The 24,376-nt window shown below is 43.4% G+C and overlaps 1 protein-coding gene across 4 annotated transcripts in view; it reads right to left on the bottom strand.

Annotated features, from left to right (window-relative positions):
* PREX2 (phosphatidylinositol-3,4,5-trisphosphate dependent Rac exchange factor 2) overlaps positions 1-24,376 on the bottom strand; it is a 317,368-nt gene that overhangs the window by 96,053 nt on the left and 196,939 nt on the right. For all 4 annotated transcript variants that reach the window (XM_073330905.1, XM_073330906.1, XM_073330908.1 and 1 more), the window contains 3 exons: positions 14,714-14,755; positions 4,960-5,177; positions 1,352-1,454 (listed from right to left, as the gene is read on the bottom strand). In XM_073330905.1, coding sequence (XP_073187006.1) covers positions 1,352-1,454; positions 4,960-5,177; positions 14,714-14,755 — 363 coding nt within the window. The remainder of the gene's footprint in view (positions 1-1,351; positions 1,455-4,959; positions 5,178-14,713; positions 14,756-24,376) is intronic.

Below are 24,376 nucleotides of genomic sequence, written 5' to 3' on the forward strand. Positions count from 1 at the left end.
CGAAAAGCTGAATTTGCCACCAAAATCTCCTTCTCCATGAAACCATGAAGTTTGGATAGTTGTGATGGTGGCATTTAAATTAAAGGTTGAAATAGAGCTTGTTGCAAAATTTTGTTTTGACCTCAATGTTACACATATGATCTTTATATATCACCATATATGAGAAAGACTTTTCCATGGGAAGGGAGGCAATATGAGCACTGCATAACACAGGCAACTAATCTGCTCCCAACTAGGAATGCTGTCCAGGCTGACCCTCCACCCTAGCTTGGATTGATGTCTGGCTTAATGGGACCTCTTCTTAAAAACACCACTGGAAGTGGTTGAAGCAGGGCTATGGGATCTCCTCCAGACTTGTTCATCCCAACACAGCAGAAGTAGTATATGGATCAAATCCTCACTCACCAGCAGCTCTGCAAATGTGAACCCTGGCAACACTCATGGCTGTAAGGTGGTACTTGAATTCTGGGAGTGCTGACACCCTCTCTCACTAGTACCTTTGGGGTCTTTTTACTGTAAAAGTTACCTTGTGTGATCTCTATCCCCAGGGCAGTATTTGTTTGGAAAGCTTGAAGTTAATCAGACACACTTTTCCCCATGCTGAGTTATGAGACTTTGGAAAAGCATGTTTTCATTCACTGTGCCAAATTCACAGCAGGATCTGAACATCAAGAGGGCGGTGCAGAGGCACAAAAAGGCTGTAACCTCTCCTCCACCAGGAATCAGCAGTCAGTCAGTGCATCCCCAAGAGTAGCGTGGCCATGGGGGATGCTCTGATTCAGCACATTTCAGTAGCCTGTACCAGCAGGGCTCAGAGGACACTTCTTGACAATGTAAAGCTGTCCCTGACTGACAGAACCCTGGAGGAAATACCATCTGCCTCTTCTCACTCAGAAGTCAATCGCCTTTTCTAGCACCAGGCTTCTCACCGATGATGTGTCACTGATGATGTAGATGTGAACAATTTCTAATGTTCTTCTGTCCTCTCATAACTTCTTTTACACACTGCTCCTCAGTGAAAACTAGCTCTTCTGGACATTTTTTCTGGAATGGTCACTTATCCAGTGGCTTCAGTGAGACCACCAATCGTTTACTGAGGCTTGTGACCAGCTGCCAGATAATAATTACTTTTCATCGTGACTGACCTTTGCTGGATATCAGGCGATCTAGTGAGGAAAGGCTCTGTTATTCCATTCCCAGCCCCCTGGCCCATGTCATTCCCAAATTAAGACATTTGCCCATGAGCTGAGATGCTCCAGAAGAGAAAAACATTGTATCACTTTAAACATATCTAACATGCGACTGTTTGTTTGTAGAACAATAAATCTCATAAATATACTTCCTTACTTACTTGCAACTAGTGGTTCTGGTTCTGACTGTCTAAAATAAAAAGTAACTTTTTCCAGGTCAAACAAAGCAACCAATGTATCTTCTAGCATGGCTTGTTCATCAGTCTGGAAAAAGGAAAAAAAAATCTCTTCTCAAATAAATATTATGTGATGTTAGCATGATGTTTCCATACTGGAAATCATATAGAGCATGAGCATCAAAAATAACTGTAGAAAGTTACACCCTGCTTCACTGAACTATTAATCTAACTAACTTTCATGAATACCAGATGATGGATTTGTTTTTATTGGGTTTCCACTCCCTCTTCTACTGGCAAAAAAATTATTATTAAAATTGAAATTAGAACTGAAATTATTAAGCTATTTTGCACATACAGCCAGTTAATTTACAGCTACCATTTAATCAAACTGCATTTTTAGTTATGTATGTAAATGAGCAAGCTTACAATGTATATGACACTAAGCCTAGATTTTCAAAATTCTTCTAGTTATTGTGATGCATTGTGTTTTAAAATAGCACCCTGTAACCCCCTTACTCATCATTTGTATATGGTTGTGATATTTCATACAAGGAATTCCTTGCAAGGTGTCATATAAAAGGTCATGAGTGGCTGAAAATCACTGTTCTGTCAAAATATGGGTATCGTTATTAAGGCTATGATTTGGTCATGGAGGTCGTGGAAGACATGGAATCCATGACTTCTGCAAACCTCCGTAACTTCAGTCCGCAGTGGCTGGGAGCTGCAGGGTACCCCCACCTCCTGTGGTGGCTGGGAGCTGCGGGGTAGCCTGCTGCCTGGAGTGGCAGGGGTCCCCTGCAGTTCCCCAGCTGCCATGGGCAGGGGGGAATCCCCAGAGCTCCCCAGTCTTCATGGGTGCTGGGAACCTCCGGAGTGCCCCAGTCCCCACGGGCGGCGGGGAATCCCCAGAGCTCCCCAGTCCCCGCAGGCGGTGGGGAATCCCCTGGAGCTCCCCAGTCCCCATGGGGGTGGGGGCCGCTCCCATGCAGTTCCCCTGCTTCCACGGAGGGCGGGAACCACCAGAGCTCCCCAGTCCTTGCAGGCAGAGGGGATCCCCAGCAGCTCCTCAGCCACCACTGCTGACGGGGGAATCCCCCGGAGCTCCCCAGTCCTCATGGGGGAGGGGGCTCCCACGCAGCTCCCCAGCCTCCGTGGGGGGGATTCCCCTAGAGCAACCCAGTCCCCTCCGGCAGGCAGGAAATTCCCTGCAGCTCCCTAGCTGCCACAAGCGGCAGGGGAACCCCCGCAGCTCCGCCGCCTGGTTGGGGAAATCCCCCAGACCTCCTGAGTCCCCAGGGAATCCCCCGCAGCTCCCCAGCTGGGGGTCCCTCCCAGCTCCCAACCATGGGGCTGGGGTCACAGCTCCCAGCCACAGCAGGGCAAGGTGCTCAACCCTCCTTCGTCCCTGTTTTGTCATGGACATTTTTAGTAAAAATCAGGGACAGGGACTATCTAGGGACTATCAGGGACTAACTAGCCCAGATAGTGGGCTAGATTTTCAAAAGTTCCAGTTTATGTGCTTGAGGGGAACTTTTTGTGCCAGCAGTTGAATGGGCAGCTCAAATGTGGGTGAAAATGGGAGAGTAATTTTCACCGTAACCTACCCAATTGTGGATGCAAATCAAGTAGCTAGATATGTCAATGTTCTGATTGGCACCTGTACTTCATTTTTGCAGGCTCAGATTTTGTGAACTCTCAAACCAAAATGATGGAAAATCTTTCCCCTTTGAAAATCAAGTCTCGTATCTCATTACAACTTCAAAAAGTAAATTATAAACCTTTCAAGATATTTTATTGGATCTCTGCTAACAAGGGAAGTATTCACCAACAAATATAGATAGCCTGGAAGTAAATACTTAGAGCAGTCACAGCAGAGTCAATACTCAGTTAAAATAATTCATATTATCGTCCCTTCTATGCTAAACTATCAAGCAGACAAATGTAAACCTGATGTATATTTAATTCTTTCTGCAAGCACTGAAACAGTTAATAAATGAACAACAAAACAGACGGCAATAAACATAATCCCTATAACATGAGAATTAGCTGAATGTTACTGATTTACACAGACGGGAAAAAACAATTTTCCCTGTTCCATGAACTAAAATAGTATTTCCCATGTATTTATGAAGAAGGGATTCTGCCTGCAACATTTTACCTAATGGTTCAATTTATTAACCCCCTGGAGAGAAGGCAATTTTTATCACCAGAGTAATCCGAATACCATTCAACCACATGGGAAATCTTTACAAAATTGTTCATTCTTTATTGAAATCCAGATGTAATCAGTATAACTGCCCTCACAAGCCCTTGTTTAAAGTAACATGGATCATCTGTATCCTGAATGCTTGGTTAGAAAATACTGAAAAAGTTGTTCTTAAAGACTTTTCCCTGAAGTGATGAATGTTATTACTGAACTAACTCAGCACTCCTTTTTTGTGCACAAAAAAAAACTTTACAAAACTGACTAATGTTAATTTTAATTTAAAATTGCATAATTGGAACAATTCATCCTGACTATTATTACCAGTATATGAGTACACGAAAATAACATTTAAATAATGTGGGATTTTAATTACACAGGAGCAATCTCTTGAGCCTTGAAGCAAAATCCACAAGTTATGGTGTACCTGTGGTAATGGTTACCTTGTGACAGAATTACAACATCTAAGAAGGTGGTAAAACACAACTGCAAATACAGAGGACACTATATTAAAAGGTCTCAAGCTTTCACAATAAGAAGTTAGAGATTGACTCTCCAAACCAGTAGGCCCAATCCTCAGGACCAGCCATTTGGCACCTAGCAGCTCAGGGGAGGAGTGACTGCAGAGGACATTGCAAAAACAGCTTTCCAGCTCCCTGATCATCAGACTACCAGATACCAGTCTAGTCTGCTAAGTGACTTAAAGTAGCCTCAGGGATTCATGCAGGCAGCCAGGGATTACTAGAATGAGGGGGTGCTTTGGCTATGACCCTTTTTTCTCAGCCATGACCCTTTTGCCAAGGGCAGTGGGAAGGGTGGCAAACGAGCAATAATGGTCTACCTGTGGATTCCCTGCTGAATTCCTACTGACTGGTTACATCAACTTTCAGTTTGGTTTGTGCCACCTTGGCGGCAAAGCAGCCCCAGCGAGACTGAAGATTTAGCCCTTAGAATTGAATTACCAAGGGAAAGTGGGGATTTTCTGTTAAAAATAGGTAATGAGTATTGTATTTTCCTTATATTGCTAATTACAGTGACTGAAGCTATGGTGATCACCTCATACATACTTATTGTTAAGAGGGGAAATTGCTGTGTGGTGTCTAATGGCAAATTGGATTTTTTAATCGCTACTATTATGTGTTCCTCATACACCTTCTCAGTATCTAGTACCTTGAAACAGAAACATAACATTATGTTTGTGAGCAACATTATTAATTTCCCATATCAGTAATTATTTGAACCGCAAACTTCCTGAATAGCAGCTAATAAAGTACATGAGCTAAACACAAAGGCTGCAAGATACTGTAAACATAATGCACCTTGCTTCGTGCTGCCCTTATTCAGCACTGTCATATTGACTCATGTGGTTACTGCATGAGATTCTTACCAGGTTAGGTGACAGCAATGACTGGAAGTGAAGGAGGACACCTGCATTAGCTATCTGTTCCAACCACCTTCTGCTGGCCTCTTGAGTCTCCATTTCATACTCTTTGCTGTTGTCAAACATCTGATTTAAGGCAGCCATTAGTTGCTCTGAAAAAGCACAGACTGTGGCCACCAGACTTTGGCAGAAGACCATGTCTCGTCTGAGCTGTATCTCACTATCTGTGAGGGGAAGACCAGAAGAGGAAAAGCAAGAAAAATGGGAGAATAAATTAACAGTAAAGTAACTGTAGCAAGTTTTTATTTTGTTTTAAGCAAAGAGCCTTTGTTTTCTGGAAAAATAAAATCTCACATCACAAAAAAACCTTAAATAAGAGATTTTACCCCTTATATGAAAAAATTCAAAACAAATTAAATGAGTTGTGTGAAAATAGTTAAATATGCTTTACGTACAAACTGGTTTAAAATTCACAATCCATTGAATAGTCATTAAAATGTCCCAATTTAGAAATCAAACTTTGGTAAGCAATTTACTTTCTGAGTCATAGAATCATAGAATCATAGAATCATAGAATATCAGGGTTGGAAGGGACCCCAGAAGGTCATCTAGTCCAACCCCCTGCTCGAAGCAGGACCAATTCCCAGTTAAATCATCCCAGCCAGGGCTTTGTCAAGCCTGACCTTAAAAACCTCTAAGGAAGGAGATTCTACCACCTCCCTAGGTAACGCATTCCAGTGTTTCACCACCCTCTTAGTGAAAAAGTTTTTCCTAATATCCAATCTAAACCTCCCCCACTGCAACTTGAGACCATTACTCCTCGTTCTGTCATCTGCTACCATTGAGAACAGTCTAGAGCCATCCTCTTTGGAACCCCCTTTCAGGTAGTTGAAAGCAGCTATCAAATCCCCCCTCATTCTTCTCTTCTGCAGGCTAAACAATCCCAGCTCCCTCAGCCTCTCCTCATAACTCATGTGTTCCAGACCCCTAATCATTTTTGTTGCCCTTCGCTGGACTCTCTCCAATTTATCCACATCCTTCTTGAAGTGTGGGGCCCAAAACTGCACACAGTACTCCAGATGAGGCCTCACCAATGTCGAATAGAGGGGAACGATCACGTCCCTCGATCTGCTCGCTATGCCCCTACTTATACATCCCAAAATGCCATTGGCCTTCTTGGCAACAAGGGCACACTGCTGACTCATATCCAGCTTCTCGTCCACTGTAACCCCTAGGTCCTTTTCTGCAGAACTGCTGCCTAGCCATTCGGTCCCTAGTCTGTAGCTGTGCATTGGGTTCTTCCGTCCTAAGTGCAGGACCCTGCACTTATCCTTATTGAACCTCATCAGATTCCTTTTGGCCCAATCTTCCAATTGGTCTAGGTCCTTCTGTATCCTATCCCTCCCCTCCAGCGTATCTACCACTCCTCCCAGTTTAGTATCATCCGCAAATTTGCTGAGAGTGCAATCCACACCATCCTCCAGATCATTTATGAAGATATTGAATAAAACCGGCCCCAGGACCGACCCTTGGGGCACTCCACTTGATACCGGCTGCCAACTAGACATGGAGCCATTGATCACTACCCGTTGAGCCCGACAATTTAGCCAGCTTTCTACCCACCTTATAGTGCATTCATCCAGCCCATACTTCCTTAACTTGCTGACAAGAATACTGTGGGAGACCGTGTCAAAAGCTTTGCTAAAGTCAAGAAACAATACATCCACTGCTTTCCCTTCATCCACAGAACCAGTAATCTCATCATAAAAGGCGATTAGATTAGTCAGGCATGACCTTCCCTTGGTGAATCCATGCTGGCTGTTCCTGATCACTTTCCTCTCATGCAAGTGCTTCAGGATTGATTCTTTGAGGACCTGCTCCATGATTTTTCCAGGGACTGAGGTGAGGCTGACTGGCCTGTAGTTCCCAGGATCTTCCTTCTTCCCTTTTTTAAAGATTGGCGCTACATTAGCCTTTTTCCAGTCATCCGGGACTTCCCCGGTTCGCCACGAGTTTTCAAAGATAATGGCCAGTGGCTCTGCAATCACAGCCGCCAATTCCTTCAGCACTCTCGGATGCAACTCGTCCGGCCCCATGGACTTGTGCACGTCCAGCTTTTCTAAATAGTCCCTAACCGCCTCTATCTCCACAGAGGGCTGGCCATCTCTTCCGCATTTTGTGATGCCCAGCGCAGCAGTCTGGGAGCTGACCTTGTTAGTGAAAACAGAGGCAAAAAAAGCATTGAGTACATTAGCTTTTTCCACATCCTCTGTCACTAGGTTGCCTCCCTCATTCAGTAAGGGGCCCACACATTCCTTGGCTTTCTTCTTGTTGCCAACATACCTGAAGAAACCCTTCTTGTTACTCTTGACATCTCTGGCTAGCTGCAGCTCCAGGTGCGATTTGGCCCTCCTGATAACATTCCTACATGCCCGAGCAATATTTTTATACTCTTCCCTGGTCATATGTCCAACCTTCCACTTCTTGTAAGCTTCTTTTTTATGTTTAAGATCCGCTAGGATTTCACCATTAAGCCAAGTTGGTCGCCTGCCATATTTACTATTCTTTCGACTCATCGGGATGGTTTGTCCCTGTAACCTCAACAGGGATTCCTTGAAATACAGCCAGCTCTCCTGGACTCCTTTCCCCTTCAAGTTAGTCCCCCAGGGGATCCTGGCCATCCGTTCCCTGAGGGAGTCGAAGTCTGCTTTCCTGAAGTCCAGGGTCCGTATCCTGCTGCTTACCTTTGTTCCCTGCGTCAGGATCCTGAACTCAACCAACTCATGGTCACTGCCTCCCAGATTCCCATCCACTTTTGCTTCCCCCACTAATTCTACCCGGTTTGTGAGCAGCAGGTCAAGAAAAGCACCCCCCCTAGTTGGCTCCTCTAGCACTTGCGCCAGGAAATTGTCCCCTACGCTTTCCAAAAACTTCCTGGATTGTCTATGCACCGCTGTATTGCTCTCCCAGCAGATATCAGGAAAATTAAAGTCACCCATGAGAATCAGGGCATGCGATCTAGTAGCTTCCGTGAGCTGCCGGAAGAAAGCCTCATCCACCTCATCCCCCTGGTCCGGTGGTCGATAGCAGACTCCCACCACTACATCACTCTTGTTGCACACACTTCTAAACTTAATCCAGAGACACTCAGGTTTTTCTGCAGTTTCGTACCGGAGCTCTGAGCAGTCATACTGCTCCCTTACATACAGTGCTAAATGTCAGTAATGTTACTTTGGGTAGCTCATATTCCAAGCTTTGGAATTAGAGTAATAAACTCAGTAGAGTAAGTGTTGCCTTTAGCTTAATGAATCTTTAATTAAAGTCTTAATTTAAATGCCACAATGTAATTTCCTTTCCAATACACAGGTTTTGTAGATGTCTCTGACTCTTTCCAGAGTCATAGTTCTGACCTATAAAATGTCCATCTCTCTCTCTCCTCGCCGCCCTCTCCCCCCCCTTCCCTCCCCCCCGTCCCTCTTTCTGTCTGGTGGCAATTTCTCTTCTGCTCATAGGTCCTTCTTCTACAGACTCCAATAAAGAGTCATTTTTCAACCCTCTGCCTGGTTCTTTTTTTGCTCATCATCATTCTATCTTTAATCCTTACCAAGCTCATTGTGATATCACTCAACTGTAAATATCTTTCAGCCTTTAATGTCTCCTCTCCTGTCTTTTTCTGCTCTCTGCTTGTCACAACTAGATTGTATCCAAACCAGAACTAGCACCTAAAACAAACCCTGCTCCACATGGCAGCACCATTGCTTTGAAACACCTGCCTTGCTGCCTGAGCTCTGACTGGTTAGGGGGTGTGTCAAGGGGAAGAACTGGCTTCTCGCTCCATCCCCAAGAAAGCTGATTGGTTATTCTACCCATGTCCAATATCCTATTATCAGCCCTCTTGCCATTACAGGATGGAGATGCTACTCCAGAGGAGAATCTGCCCTTCCGCAAGTTTGGGACAGTTATAGATGGTTATAGGTCAGTTGGACAGCTCTTGGCCTATCAGTTGGAGGAGACTGCATGATGTGAGCTGCAGACAGGGGTCACATGATGTTGCTGCTGGACCTCAGCAGGCCCAACCACAACCCAAACATAAGGGCTGTGAGACTGGCCTAGAGAGAAGGTGGGACCAGAGGTGTAACCAGGGCAGCCAGCAGGGACTGAGTGACTGCAGGCAAGGGAAGATCCAGTTGCTTGGAGAAGCCCTGACTAGTACTCCACCTATAATGTCAGACCCTTGGGGATGACAGGAGGAATAGAAACTGGCTGGTGTGAGCTCATCCTTTATAGAAACATTGGCCATCAATCCAATGGGAAAGAGGTGTCCCTAACCTGGGACCGAGGTTGGTGATACACTTGGGCATGTTTGGTTACCAATGGAGTAATACCTCTTTTATCATAGAATCATAGAATATCAGGGTTGGAAGGGACCTCAGAAGTTCATCTAGTCCAACCCCCTGCTCAAAGCAGGACCAATCCCCAATTAAATCATCCCAGCCAGGGCTTTGTCAAGCTGGGCCTTAAAAACCTCTAAGGAAGGAGATTCTACCACCTTCCTAGGTAACCCATTCCAGTGCTTAGAATCATAGAATCATAGAATATCAGGGTTGGAAGGGACCCCAGAAGGTCATCTAGTCCAACCCCCTGCTCAAAGCAGGACCAATTCCCAGTTAAATCATCCCAGCCAGGGCTTTGTCAAGCCTGACCTTAAAAACCTCTAAGGAAGGAGATTCTACCACCTCCCTAGGTAACGCATTCCAGTGTTTCACCACCCTCTTAGTGAAAAAGTTTTTCCTAATATCCAATCTAAACCTCCCCCACTGCAACTTGAGACCATTACTCCTCGTTCTGTCATCTGCTACCATTGAGAACAGTCTAGAGCCATCCTCTTTGGAACCCCCTTTCAGGTAGTTGAAAGCAGCTATCAAATCCCCCCTCATTCTTCTCTTCTGCAGGTTAAACAATCCCAGCTCCCTCAGCCTCTCCTCATAACTCATGTGTTCCAGTCCCCTGATCATTTTTGTTGCCCTTCGCTGGACTCTCTCCAATTTATCCACATCCTTCTTGAAGTGTGGGGCCCAAAACTGGACACAGTACTCCAGATGAGGCCTCACCAATGTCGAATAGAGGGGAATGATCACGTCCCTCGATCTGCTCGCTATGCCCCTACTTATACATCCCAAAATGCCATTGGCCTTCTTGGCAACAAGGGCACACTGCTGACTCATATCCAGCTTCTCGTCCACTGTCACCCCTAGGTCCTTTTCCGCAGAACTGCTGCCTAGCCATTCAGTCCCTAGTCTGTAGCTGTGCATTGGGTTCTTCCGTCCTAAGTGCAGGACCCTGCACTTATCCTTATTGAACCTCATCAGATTTCTTTTGGCCCAATCCTCCAATTTGTCTAGGTCTTTCTGTATCCTATCCCTCCCCTCCAGCGTATCTACCACTCCTCCCAGTTTAGTATCATCCGCAAATTTGCTGAGAGTGCAATCCACACCATCCTCCAGATCATTTATGAAGATATTGAACAAAACTGGCCCCAGGACCGACCCTTGGGGTACTCCACTTGATACCGGCTGCCAACTAGATATGGAGCCATTGATCACTACCCGTTGAGCCCGACAATCTAGCCAGCTTTCTACCCACCTTGTAGTGCATTCATCCAGCCCATACTTCCTTAACTTGCTGACAAGAATACTGTGGGAGACCGTGTCAAAAGCTTTGCTAAAGTCAAGAAACAATACATCCACTGCTTTCCCTTCATCCACAGAACCAGTAATCTCATCATAAAAGGCGATTAGATTAGTCAGGCATGACCTTCCCTTGGTGAATCCATGCTGGCTGTTCCTGATCACTTTCCTCTCATGCAAGTGCTTCAGGATTGATTCTTTGAGGACCTGCTCCATGATTTTTCCAGGGACTGAAGTGAGGCTGACTGGCCTGTAGTTCTCAGAATCCTCCTTCTTCCCTTTTTTAAAGATTGGCACTACATTAGCCTTTTTCCAGTCATCCGGGACTTCCCCGGTTCGCCACGAGTTTTCAAAGATAATGGCCAATGGCTCTGCAATCACAGCCGCCAATTCCTTCAGCACTCTCGGATGCAACTCGTCTGGCCCCATGGACTTGTGCACGTCCAGCTTTTCTAAATAGTCCCTAACCACCTCTATCTCCACAGAGGGCTGGCCATCTCTTCCCCATTTTGTGATGCCCAGAGCAGCAGTCTGGGAGCTGACCTTGTTAGTGAAAACAGAGGCAAAAAAAGCATTGAGTACATTAGCTTTTTCCACATCCTCTGTCACTAGGTTGCCTCCCTCATTCAGTAAGGGGCCCACACATTCCTTGGCTTTCTTCTTGTTGCCAACATACCTGAAGAAACCCTTCTTGTTACTCTTGACATCTCTGGCTAGCTGCAGCTCCAGGTGCGATTTGGCCCTCCTGATATCATTCCTACATGCCCGAGCAATATTTTTATACTCTTCCCTGGTCATATGTCCAACCTTCCACTTCTTGTAAGCTTCTTTTTTATGTTTAAGATCCGCTAGGATTTCACCATTAAGCCAAGCTGGTCGCCTGCCATATTTACTATTCTTTTGACTCATTGGGATGGTTTGTCCCTGTAACCTCAACAGGGATTCCTTGAAATACAGCCAGCTCTCCTGGACTCCTTTCCCCTTCAAGTTAGTCCCCCAGGGGATCCTGGCCATCCGTTCCCTGAGGGAGTCGAAGTCTGCTTTCCTGAAGTCCAGGGTCCGTATCCTGCTGCTTACCTTGCTTCACCACCCTCCTAGTGAAAAAGTTTTTCCTAATATCCTAATATTTTATTAGCATCTCGAGTTTATTGCATTGAGGCTTGGTGCATAATTCCTGTGGTAATTGACTACATGGGACTCTCAAATTGTTCCTTTTATTAACACTACAGCTCCATTCATGAAGGCTGATAAAGGTGTTGGGATATAGCTGTGTGTTGTAATTCTTCCTGCTTACTGACTTCACAAAGGTAGAAGAAGGGTTCTCCACCCCAGAGGAAAAGGGTGTGAATTTGAGACAGCCTAGCAAAATGGTGAGCCCCCTATTGCAATCAACCCCACCTTTTGGGGTGTTCAAAATCCAGATCTTAATTTTGTGGCTCAGGACCTTTCAGTTTTAACAAGGTAAAAGTTGAGGGGCATGGTTCTCCACTGACTCACACCTTGGTAGTCATTACACCTGTGAGAAGTGAATGCAAAGTGACTGTAAAATATTTTTTCTGATTTGGTAGTTTTATACCCATTTTGCTCTTATATCAATGACTGCATATGTGTAGGACAATGGTGAATTTGGCCCACTGTGAACAGACAGGATCCCTATTCTGTTTTCAATAAAGTAAAACCACAGTGGGTTAGTATCCAAACTTGTCCCCATTCTGTGGCTTTCCCTTTTCCATTAACTGAAATAACAGTACAGAAAACTCAGTCTGAAGTTGGCTTTTTCCTGAGGTTTCTCCCTGCAGGGCCTCTCCATCTTTGCTCCTAGTTCTCCCTCTCTCACAGAGAGGCTCAAACCCTTTTATATCTCTGGGATGGAACTATAGGACTCACCTGACCAGGTAACCAGTAAAAATAATTCCACATCTTTAGGAATAACCCTGAATCCTAACAACTTCTTAACAAAATATGTGCTTCCCATGGGCAACAGGAGCCCCCTCAGCATAACTCCATCCTCTCTATCTTCCTTCTTAACTCAAACTTCACATTTGCTTCCACTGTCTCTAACCTTGGAAACATCTTTGACCATGAGTTTGCTTTCTTTCCCCTACCTGTCTATAAGGACTTTTAGAATACTGTCCACAAGTGTTACTGCTTCTTTACACCATTTCTAATTAAATCATTATCCGAGCCTTTATGTTTTCTGATCTTGATTACTGTAACGTCCTTCCTATGACCTCTACAAGTTCTATTCTTCAGAATCCAACATATGTAGAAAATGCTGCTGCTATTCTTTTTTCTCATAGAGAAATACAATCATCTCCCCCATGCTCAGATAATCCCTCTGGTTCCCCAGTTCACATAACAATCTAACAGGCCTTCCTGATTTTTAACACCGAACATATATTTGCACCCATATGGATCTTGTTCTCTCTACATTCCCCACTGAGCTATCTCCATTTGTCTAGCAGCAGCTGATTCACTGTGCTTTCATAGATCCTTCACTCCTGCAATGCCTGCCTTCTGATGCAGCCTTCCTGTATCACCAAAACCCCACATTTTCAAATTTGTCTAACATATTTTAACACTGTGTTTAATATTGAACTTAATAGCATTTTGTGATAGTTTTTATGAGAGACTCTATAAAAACTAAAGTTGTAGAATCTGTAAAATGATGCAAGCCCTGCAATTATTCTTTTATAAAATTAAACTTTTATTTTTTTCAGCCTTATAAGAAAGTAAAACTAAATATTTCTTTCTTTCAGAAAGCTCTCTGGCCTCTTTGGGGATTATGTGTTCTTTAAAGATTGCAACAGAATATTACCAAAGAAAGATTTCAGCCAGTCACATATCAGAAAAATCAAATGTTTTCTTCTCACAAACGATACTGAATTTCTTATAGACATTATGGGCATGGGTTCATAAAAGGGCCTCAGCTTGACCTCCCATTTTACAGCCTCCATTAATTGTGGGCACAAATTATAACATGTAGACATCTGATTTGCATATACAGTCTTATAGCTAGGTGTCTATTTGCTATCATTTGTGCCTTCCGTTAATTGTATCTGCAAAATAGGAGTTTTTAAAATCATGCCCTTCAGGTGTCCAGTTATGTCACTCCTTCTCTGCACTGGCCACTCCATTTAAAACTTTTGTACAATTATTAATAATTATAAGCCCAAACTTTAAAAGAAAGGACCTTTACTTTTCTTTTATTTAATGCTGTGGTTTGTCTAAATTGTATAACAGGAATACATTTGCACGGTGTTGGAGTATGGTAACAATAATTGGCTTTTTATAGTCAAATGTCTCTGCTTCACTTGCGATTTAACCATCTGCAAAAGCTGCAGATTGCCTTGTACACTCTTCTGCCATGAGCATTCTCTCCTAAATATTGAATGCCCCTTTACTCATTATTTTGTAAATACGTTTGCATATTTCATGTTGTTACCAATGTGTGAAACTGTGGCAAAGTAGTCCATGGAAAATGCAGGCCATTGCCAGAAAGCAGGGTGATAATTTTTTAAAATCCATCATATTCTGAAGAATTAGGTTAAAAAAGAGAAGGGACAGGGATAGGCAGGAAAGACGAGAACAACAAGGAAACTAGGGCCAGGGGAAGCTGGAGACAGAGAGGAAAGAAAAGGAAAGGGAGAAAGGAAATGATGGAAAATTAAGATAGGTACAGAAAAGCAGAGGAGAAAAGATAGCAAAAATATTGTGTACCAGTTCAGTGCTTTGGCAGCCACTTCACCTGCTGAGATCCAAAATAAGTGAGGGATGTTATTTTGAAAACCAAACATAAATATTTAGTTTGTATTGTCTCTCACTTACTAGAGTTTTCATTTAAAATTGCCATTGCCTTCGGGAACGCTTAGTGTACATAGTAAGGGTAAAACTTCACATTCCAAGTTGTGGTCAATGGATTTGGGATCTTCCCTTCCTCTATTCTTCCCTTCCACTTACCCCTTCTCTGGGTTCATAACACAAATATAAAACATCTGTGAAGAGACATTCTAGTGCTTCAAAAAGAAAACAAAAAACCAAACCTCAGACTGAAACTAGCCCATTAAAAGTACCTGTATATTCAAGGAGTGCCAAATGTACCCTTGTCTTCACCTCTGGAAAAAAAACACACACAAAGTTTTAGGACATAGTCAAAAATATCCCCTATATCATAATGCATATGCAGATTCTGATTTTACAGTAATCAGACAGCGTAATCAGATTAATTTTCCATGACAGTTAACTTAATTTTACATCTCACTTGATGAGAAAATTAGTCATATTCTAAGTCTCTGATCCTGTAAAGAGAACCATGTCGGTAGAACTCCTGTGCTTGTGTGGAACCCCAGACACAAGGATCCCACATACCAGCACTGCGCAGAGGCACAGGTCCATCCACGCAAAGGCAGCTGCAGGGTCAGTCTATATTGCTATTCACTTAACACCCCAAACCCTTTGAACACAGAATTCCAGCTCATTTCAGTTCTGCTCACAGAAGACGAGCCCTATTTTAATCATTTCCTCCATTTTATTCTTAAATCTCAAAATCAATGTTCACATGTTGTATATCAATACATCATGAGAAATCTATCTCTGGAGCATTTTCATTCCATTGCAATCTCAGTTTTAGGGATTTTGGTTTTGTTTTGTTATACAAAAATTTAGTATGAGTTAAATATTTTTATGACCTGCAGCAAGGCAACACAGTAAGAAAACTTTTAAACTTTTCATAACTGTTTAAATTATGTTGTGCTTTTAGTAAACAACAATAATTATGGTCAAGTAATGTCAAAAGTACATTGAGTAATGCAGGCCCAAAATTTGAGCTAACATTTGCATTTTTAAAATTTTATTTTATAGTCTGAAGTATGTAGCAGTGTTGAGGCTATTTCTTGCAGCTCATTACAGATGGGATTTGTTGAATCTCTGAATTCAAAAGCATTTAAAGTTTCTATAAATAATGTTCTCCTGCTTATGTTAGAATTACAGGCTGCAACAACTTTCCCTTATCCTCTTTATTATAATCTATCTCTGCTTCATAATGTTTCTCTAGGCAAGAAAAACTTTCAGTTTATTTGTATAGCAAATTATTTACTTTGGATCAGAAGAGAACCTCAGATGGTTTCTGTGTCAGCCTTTTATTAGTCAGATAGAGTACATTGTGTGTGGCACAAAAAACAACATATGATATGAGGAGAAACCACTTACATGCTATTGTAAAAATTGCTTTCAAGTTTGCTCTCCTTAAAAATTGAGTTTTTAATTTACCCATCTTTTCTACTACTTTTCTACTGTCTTAGTACAGTACAGAACTATCAGTCACATAGGTAAACATGATTTGCTGGGGGAAGAGTCAACATGGTTTTGTAAACGGAAGTCATGCCTCACCAATCTACTAGCACTCTTTGGTGGAATCAACAAGCATGTAGACAAGGGTAATCCAATTGGTACGGTGTAGCTGGATTTTCAGAAAGCCTTTGACAAGGTCCCTCACCAAAGGCTCTTAAGGAAACTAAGTAGCCATGGAATAAGGGAGAACATCCCTGATTAATCAGTATCTGGTTGAAAGATTGGAAACAAAGGGTAGGAACAAATAGTCAGTTTTCACAATGGAGAGCAGTGAAGAGCAGGCTCACCCAAGGATCTATGCTGGGACCTGTGCTGTTCAACATATTCATTAATGATCTGGAAAAGGAGAGGAATGGTGAAGTGGCAAAGTTTGCAGACAATACAAAATTATTAAAGATAGTTAAGTCCAAAGCAGACTGCAAGAAGTTACAGAGGGATCTCACAAAACTTGGTGACTGGGCAACAAAATGGCAGATGAAATTCAATGTTGATAAGGGCAAAGCACATTGGAAAAAATAATCTCAACTATACATATACAATTATGGGTTCTAAATTAGCTATTACCACCCCAATAAAAAGATCTCAGAGTCACCATGGATAGTTTGCAGAAAAATTCTGCTCAATGCGCAGCAGCAGTCAAAAAGGCTAACAGTATGTTTGGAACTATTAGGAAAGGAATAGAAAATAAGACAGAAAATATCATAAAGCTACTATATAAATCCCTGGTGTGCCCACACCTTGAATACTGCATCCAATTCTTGTCACCATATCTCGAAAAGGATATAGTGGAACTGGAAAAATTTCAGAGAAGGACAATAAAGATAAACGGGGGTATGGAATGGCTTAAAAAAAGAGATGACAAAGTGGGGGATATTATAGAGGTCTCTAAAATCATAAATGGTGTGGAAAAAGTGATTAGAAAAGTATTATTTACCCTTTCACACAATACAAAACCCAGGGGTTACCCAGTTAAATTAATAGGCAGCAGGTTTAATACAAACAAGAGAAAGTACCTTTTCACACAACTAAGCTGTGGAATGGATTACCATGAGATGTTGTGATGGCCAAAAGTATATCTGGGTTCAAAAAAGAACTGGATACATTTATGAAGGATAGGTCCATCAATGTCTATTAGCCATGATGGTCAGGGATGAAACCCCACACTTGGGCCGATACTAAACCTTTGACTACCAGAAGCCAGGAGTGGAAGACAGGGGTAGATCATGCCACAATTGCTTTGTTCTGTATGCTCGCCCATACCAGAGTTTATGGAGCACTGTCAGAGATAGGGAAATGGGTAAGATGGACCATAGTCTGACACAGTATGGCAGCTCTTATGTTCTTATGTCTTGATAATTCCCACTCTTATGAGCTGGGTGAAACCTTGTTATGGGTTGAGATTGATAGGTGTTAACTCACCCTCTAATTAACATAAATTTAAGCCTAAGCCCCCACTTAAGACAAATGGTGTGTGTGAACCTGCCCAAGAGCTTTTGCATGAGTATTGTGTTGGGTAGAGAGAGATCACCCACAAACCGAGAACAGACAAGAACAGAGAGAGGAAGAGGCAGGAAAGCTCCTGGTGATCTGTAACAAGGACTGATCCCTGTTCATTTGCTGAAAGTTTCTGACAAGCAGCAAATTGTAAAAAAGGGAATGGCAGCTGTGAAATATGAGCCAGTGGACCCGGTATTAAAAAAGACTATAAGGGGGAAGGGATGAAGGTGAACTCCAAGAGCTTCTACTTAGTGGTGGATTAGCCACTGGGTCAACAGGGCCTATGCCTAGGGGCCCTGGCCACCTGGGGGCTCCCGGAAAATGGGCACCCCCACACCCCGACCTGCTTTGCCTGCCCAGTGCTTCTGCCGAAGAGCAGGGTCAGGGTGCTGGGCAGGCAAAGCAGGGCAAGCCCCCGCGCCCCGACCCCTTTTCCCCAGCAGGAGCGGCGTGGGGTCGGTGTGGGGGGTGGGACGGGACTGCACGTAGAAGCTATAAGGAGGGGACCCTGCTTGCTCTGGCCCAGGGGCCCCAAAAAACTCTAATCCACCCCTGCTTCAACTGGGCTTGTTCCAGCTTAAATGGGTAGCAGCAGAAAAATCTAAGTCAAGACCTTCTGGTTAGGAATTAGGAGTTGTTGAATCGGACTGGGCCCAACAGGTTTTACTGCACTGGTCCAAGGCGAGATTGATTCTGGGAGAAAACGACCAATTAAACAGCCACCTCACCAGTTACCAGGAGCAAAAAGGGATGAGGCACATCAGACGTTTAAAAAAGGGTTCCAGAGGTGATACTGGCAAGTACAGGCAGGTGAGCCTAACTTCAGTACTGGGAAAACTGGTTGAAACTACAGTATAGTAAAAATCAAAATGGTCAGACACATAGATGAACATAATTTGTTGGGGAAGAGTCAACATGGTTTTTGGAAAGGGAAACCATACCTCATGAATCTACTAGAATTCTTTGAGAGGATCAACAAGCATGTAGACAAGGGGGATCCAGTGTACTTAAATTTTCAGAAAGCCTTTGACAAGGTCCCGCATCAAAGGCTCTCAAGCAAAGTAAGCTGTCATGGGATAAGAGTGAAGGTCCTCTCAAGGACTGGTAACTGGTTAAAAGAGGAAACAAACAGTAGGAATAAATGGTCAGTTTTCAGAATGGAGAGAGGTAAATAGTGGTGTCCCCCAAAGGTCTGTACTGGGTCCAGTCCTATTTAACATATTCATAACTGATCTGGAAAAAGGGATAAATAGTGAGCTGGCAAAATTTGCAGATGATACAAAACTACTCAAGATATTTAAGTCCCAGGCAGACTGTAAAGAGCTACAAAAGGATCTTTCAAAACTGGATGACTGGGCAACAAAATGGCAGATGAAATTAAATGTTGATAAATGCAAAGTAATGCACATTGGAAAACATAATCCCAAATATACATATAAAATGATGGAGTCTAAGTTAACTGTTACCACTCAAGAAAGAGATCTTGGAGTCATTGTGGACAATTTTCTGAAAACATCCACTCAATATGTATCAGCAGTCAAAAAAAGTGAACAGAATGTTGGGAATCATTAAGAAAGTGATAGATAATAAAACAGAAAATATCATATTGCCACTATACAAATCCATGGTACGCCCACATCTTGAATACTGCGTGCAGATGTGGTCACCCCATCTCAAAAAAGATACATTGGAATTGGAAAAGGTTCAGAAAAGGGCAACAAAAATGATCAGGGGTATGGAAGAGCTGCCATATGAGGAGAGATTAATAAGACTGGGACTTTTCAGCTTGGAAAAAAGATGACTAAGGGGGAATATGATTGACATCTATAAAATGCATGAGTGGTGTGGAGAAAGTAAATAAGGAAGTGTTATTTACTCCTTCTCATAACACAATAACCATGGGTCACCAAATGAAATTAATAGGCAGCAGGTTTAAAACAAACAAAAGGAAGTATTTTTTCACACACTGCACAATCAACCTGTGGATCTCTTTGCCAGAGGATGTTGTGAAGGCCAAGATTATAACAGGGTTCATAAAAGAACTAGATAAGTTCCTGGAGGATAGGTCCACCAATAGCTATTAGTCAGGATGGAAAGGAATGGTGTCCCTAGCCTCTGTTTGCCAGAAGCTGGGAATGGGCAATGGGGGATGGATCACTTGATGATCTCCTGATCTGTTCATTCCTCTTGGGGCACCTGGCTTTGGCCACTGTCAGAAGACGAGATACTGGGCTAGATCGACCTTTGGTTTGACCCAGTATGGCCATTCTTATGTTACGTTCTTAGACCACTAAGGCAATGTACCAGGAAGGCTATTTGAGTCTTCAATGAGTCCTTGGGCCTTACCCATAGTTATGGTTAAGAAAAAGGATGGCAGCACCAAATTCTATGTGGATTTATAGAAAATTGAATGAGGTCAATTTAAACCATTCTTATCCATTACCTCCAATAGATGATACTCTGGATGTTGTAGCAGGTGTAATCTGGTTTTCCACGCAGGACCTTATAAGTGGCTACTGGCAAGTGGGAGTGTATCCAAAAGATGGGGGAAATGCTTTCACAGGGTGATACTTGTGGCAATTTAAAGTGATCTGTGAGGCTAATAGAAAGGGTATTACCTGGCATGCTCCTTTCAGCCTGTCTGTTATACCTAGATGATATCCTGGTGCCTGCTAAAACATTTGAACAGGAACTAAAGAATTTACAAATGGTCTTTGATAAGCTGAAGGCAGCCTTTTTGAAATGGAGCCCAAAGAAATGTGAGTTGTTGCAAAAAGGTAATGTACCCTGGGCACATAATTAGTGAGGAGGGAATCTTCACCGACAAAAAGAAAACTGAGGCTGTATAGAGCTGGTCAACTCTCCAGACACTCTCAGATGTGCAGTGTTTTAAAGGGCTATGGCTCCCTTTACAGACGATTCACTTGTGGGTTTGCCAATATTGCAAAAACACTGCATAGGTTAAGTGAAAAAGGGAAAACATTTCAGCGGTCAGCAGTGTGTGATGAAGCATTTCCAGGGTTGAAAGGCTCTGGTGATTGAACTGTTGTGGCCTACCCATGATTTAAACCTCCTTTCACATTGGACACAGATGCTAATGCTTTCAATTTGGGGCAGTATTAACATAAGAACACAAGTGACCTGAGAGATCGTAGCTTATTATTACAAAAGTCTACGTTTTTCTGAAATAATTGCATCCCTAAACAGAACTCCTAGCTCTCATTAAAATCGATAGAACATTTTAATCATGATTTGTATGGGAGGAAGTTTATGGTCAAGACAGTTCATGCTTCCCTGCAATGGCTCTATAGATTCAGAAATCCTGAGACAGGCTTGCCAGATTGTGGGAGAAACTGCAGTGCTATGATTTCACAACCACATGTAGGCCTGGCCATAAGTATGGCCATGGCCATAAGCTGAGGTTTTGTCCAGATGGCCTTGTTGCAAAGCTAATTGCAAACACTGCCCCAAACAGGAGCACAAAGGAATTAGGCCATGTCTATGTTCCAAACTTTGGATGACATAAGCTACATTGGTGTAAAGCTGCCACAGTTACTCCATTGCTCCTGCATGTGCATACTTGGCTGTTTGCATCAGCGCTTTGCATACTCACAAGAAACACTCGTGTCAAGACAAAATGTGGTGTGCCATGGGTAGGTATCCCAGTGTGCCAAGAGCCACCCTCCAGTGCAATGCCTTTTGGGGGATTTTCGCAATATGTTGTGGAGCAGAAATGAGTCGTGCAGGGAACTTTGGGATTTAGGGGGACAAGTAGCCATCATTCAACTTTCTCTATCCCAATCCCGTAATTTTTACTACTGTATTTTAAATCCCACAAACCCATGTGACACTTTTTGCTGCCCACCATCTGACAGGAGCATGGAGCCAGTACAGCTCTGCACTACTGACATGAACATGGCACAGGACTATCGGTCCTCCAGTATTTGCAGTCACAGAAGTACCTCAACAACAGCGCACATGATGATTTCTTTGAGGACAGATTGCTAAAAGACACAAAGAAAATCAATTCAAGATTGTTGGTGGCATTCTTGGAGCAGTTGCATACAGTGGAGCATCACTTCTGGACCCGAGAAACAAGCACTGTCAGGTGGGATCACATTGTAATGCAGGTCTGAGACAACAGTGACTGCAGAACTTTTGGATGTAAAAAGCCACCTTCCTGCATCTATGTCCCAAACTCAACCCTGCCCCCCAGTGCTGGGACATGAGAATGAGACCTGCGCATTGACAGTCGAGAAGCGAGTGGCAGTCACAATATGGAAGCTTGCAATGCCAGATTGCTCCTGGTCAGTGGGAAGTCATTTTGCAGTTGGAAAATTCACAGGAGAAGCTGTTGCCATGCAAGTGTGCAAGGCCATCAATAGCATCCTGCTGTGCAAGACTGCGATACTAGGCAATGTGCAGGGCATTGTGCATGGATTTGCAGCTACGGAGTTCTTGAACTGTGGTGAGATGACAGACGGCACTGTGACAGGGTGGTGCACTCACCACTAGGATGGCACCTCCACCTGATCGTTTTGAGGAATAGCTCAGCAAGTCAATGCCCCTCCCACAGTTGCATTCTGTCTCTCCGTCTCTCTCTCTCTCTCTGGTCTGCAGTCCCTCTCTCACTCCAGGAACCGCAGCGTCCTCTTCATAACTCAGCCCTCTAGCCAGTCACTCAGTGTGTTTCCCCCTTCTGGGGTACCAAAGTCTTCCTTCAGCAGTCCTAGGCAATTTTCCCATTCATTGCCTTATAGTGCCACTCCCTCAGTGGCTGGCAGGGGAACCCGGGCCCGCCCTCTACTCTGGGTTCTGGCTCAGGGACCCTCTATCCAGAAGTCAAAGTCTGTTCCCGTCTACACCTGACTGCTTTTCCCTGAGTCCTTCCCTACCTTCCTGGCCACCCCCCTTCTCTGGGTTTTCCAGCCCAAACACACCTCTCCTCTCCTCTCCCAGAGAGTGACTGCAGCCCCCATCTGTTGCCAGTTTCCTGGTTTTATAGGCCTCGCCTCTTCCTTCCCAGCTGAGCCTGCTTGCAATCAATCCCTGCCCCCTGGCGCTTCCTCCAGGTGCAGCTTGTGGAGTTAACAGGTCTACCTGGCATCTTAACCCCTTCCAGTCCTGTGTGGGGTGAACACCATACCAAAGGCACATTTCCCTGTTGTGGCACCAGCCCACCTTGCAACACAGTACATCAATAGACAGGGCTATACTTCTATGGTTACTCAAATTTTGGTAGATCATCAGAGATGCTTTACCGATATCAATGTGGGTTACTCAGGGAAGATGCATAACACTTGCATGTTTAAGAACACAGGACTATTCAGACAGCTGCAAGCCAGGACATTCTTTCCTGTCCAGTAGATTACTGTTGGCAATCTTGAAAAGCCAATAGTGATCCTGGGTGATCCAGCCTATCTTTTGCTTCCCTGGCTCATGAAGCCATATACTGGCCATCCTGACAATGCCAAGGAAAGATTCAACTACTGTCTCAGCAGGTGCAGAATGACAAGTGAATGTGCTTTCAGTAGACTGAAGGGGTGTTGGAAATGTTTGTTTATTAGATTCCATCTCACTGAGAAAAAGATCCCAATGGTTGCAGCTGCCTGTGGTGTCCTGCATAATATCTGTGAAGCAAGCTGGAAAGAGCAAAGGTGGAGCAGTTGCCTGCTGACTTTGAATAGCCAGACACAAGGGCCACCACAAGAATTCACCATGGAGCTATGCTGCTCAGGGAGGTCCTGAAAGGGCACTTATCCATCAACATAGTAATGTGCTGTGCTGGACAGTGCTCTACCAGGTCCTGAAGTTTGGGGAGTTGGTAGGAACAGTTTAGTGCTTGGTATACATTTATGAATATCACATTGTCTCTTTTAATGAACCTATGAATTATGTGGTGCTTATTGTACATTTATAATTATGTGTTTTGCACTGAAACCTATAGTCCTGTGGTCCTGTTCAATTACAATTAATGTGTGCTTTCAGTAGAACCAGGCATTTTGCTGCATCTGTTATGAAGCAATAAAGATGAAATTTCCAAAAGTAAAAAATGATTGTGTAACAAAAACAGTGCAAAAATAATGTGCAATTAAAAAACAATACAGAGCAAACTTGGAACAGAACTTTAAAAATAGAACACTAGAAAACATGTGTGTCCATTTCAGCCAATTTCAGCCAAACAAACACCAACTATGGTTCTCACAGTTCAGTGTATGTGAAGCTGTAGTTTTACTTACTGTCCACCCATGTGGAGTGGTGAAGGAAGGGTTGTGGTCCATGATGACACATAGAAAGTTGTGGGGGCGGGGAAATGTAGGGAGCTGCTAAAATGAAGTTCCCCATTGACTGTAAAGGAAGGTGAGCACATGACTGTTGGACCTGTAGGTTAGCAAGATACTTCAGCATTTGTGTTTGTTGCCTGAAAAGCCTCATTATGTCCCAGTACATTTGCCTCTCTGACTCCTGGGCCCAGAAACTTTTGGTGTCAGAATCAATGATCTTCCGATTTTTTCCTGGATATCTAGTCACCAACTCCAAGTGAACAATGCAAAAACAGAACTCAATCTTTTCTCATAGACCTTTCTCAGTCCTTCCCCTTTTCATCTCTGTAGAAAACTCTACAGACCATTGAGGACCCTAATAATGCACCCTTACTGTTATATTCAATTTCTTTCTCTACTTTCCACCACATCCAGGCTATTAAGCCCTGTCACATTTTCCTTAATAATACTGTAAAATGTCCCTCCCTCTCCAGACTTCTTGCTAACATCCTGGCTCCTATCTGAGTCATCTGACCTGAACTATTGCAACTTCCTTCTCTCTGGGTTGGCTGATTCTTATGGTATGGCCCTCATGTCCATCTAACATGCTGCAGCTAAATTAATCCT

The sequence above is a fragment of the Lepidochelys kempii genome, chromosome 2 (genome assembly GCF_965140285.1).
Source record: "Lepidochelys kempii isolate rLepKem1 chromosome 2, rLepKem1.hap1, whole genome shotgun sequence".
NCBI classification, from domain to species: Eukaryota; Metazoa; Chordata; order Testudines; family Cheloniidae; genus Lepidochelys; species Lepidochelys kempii.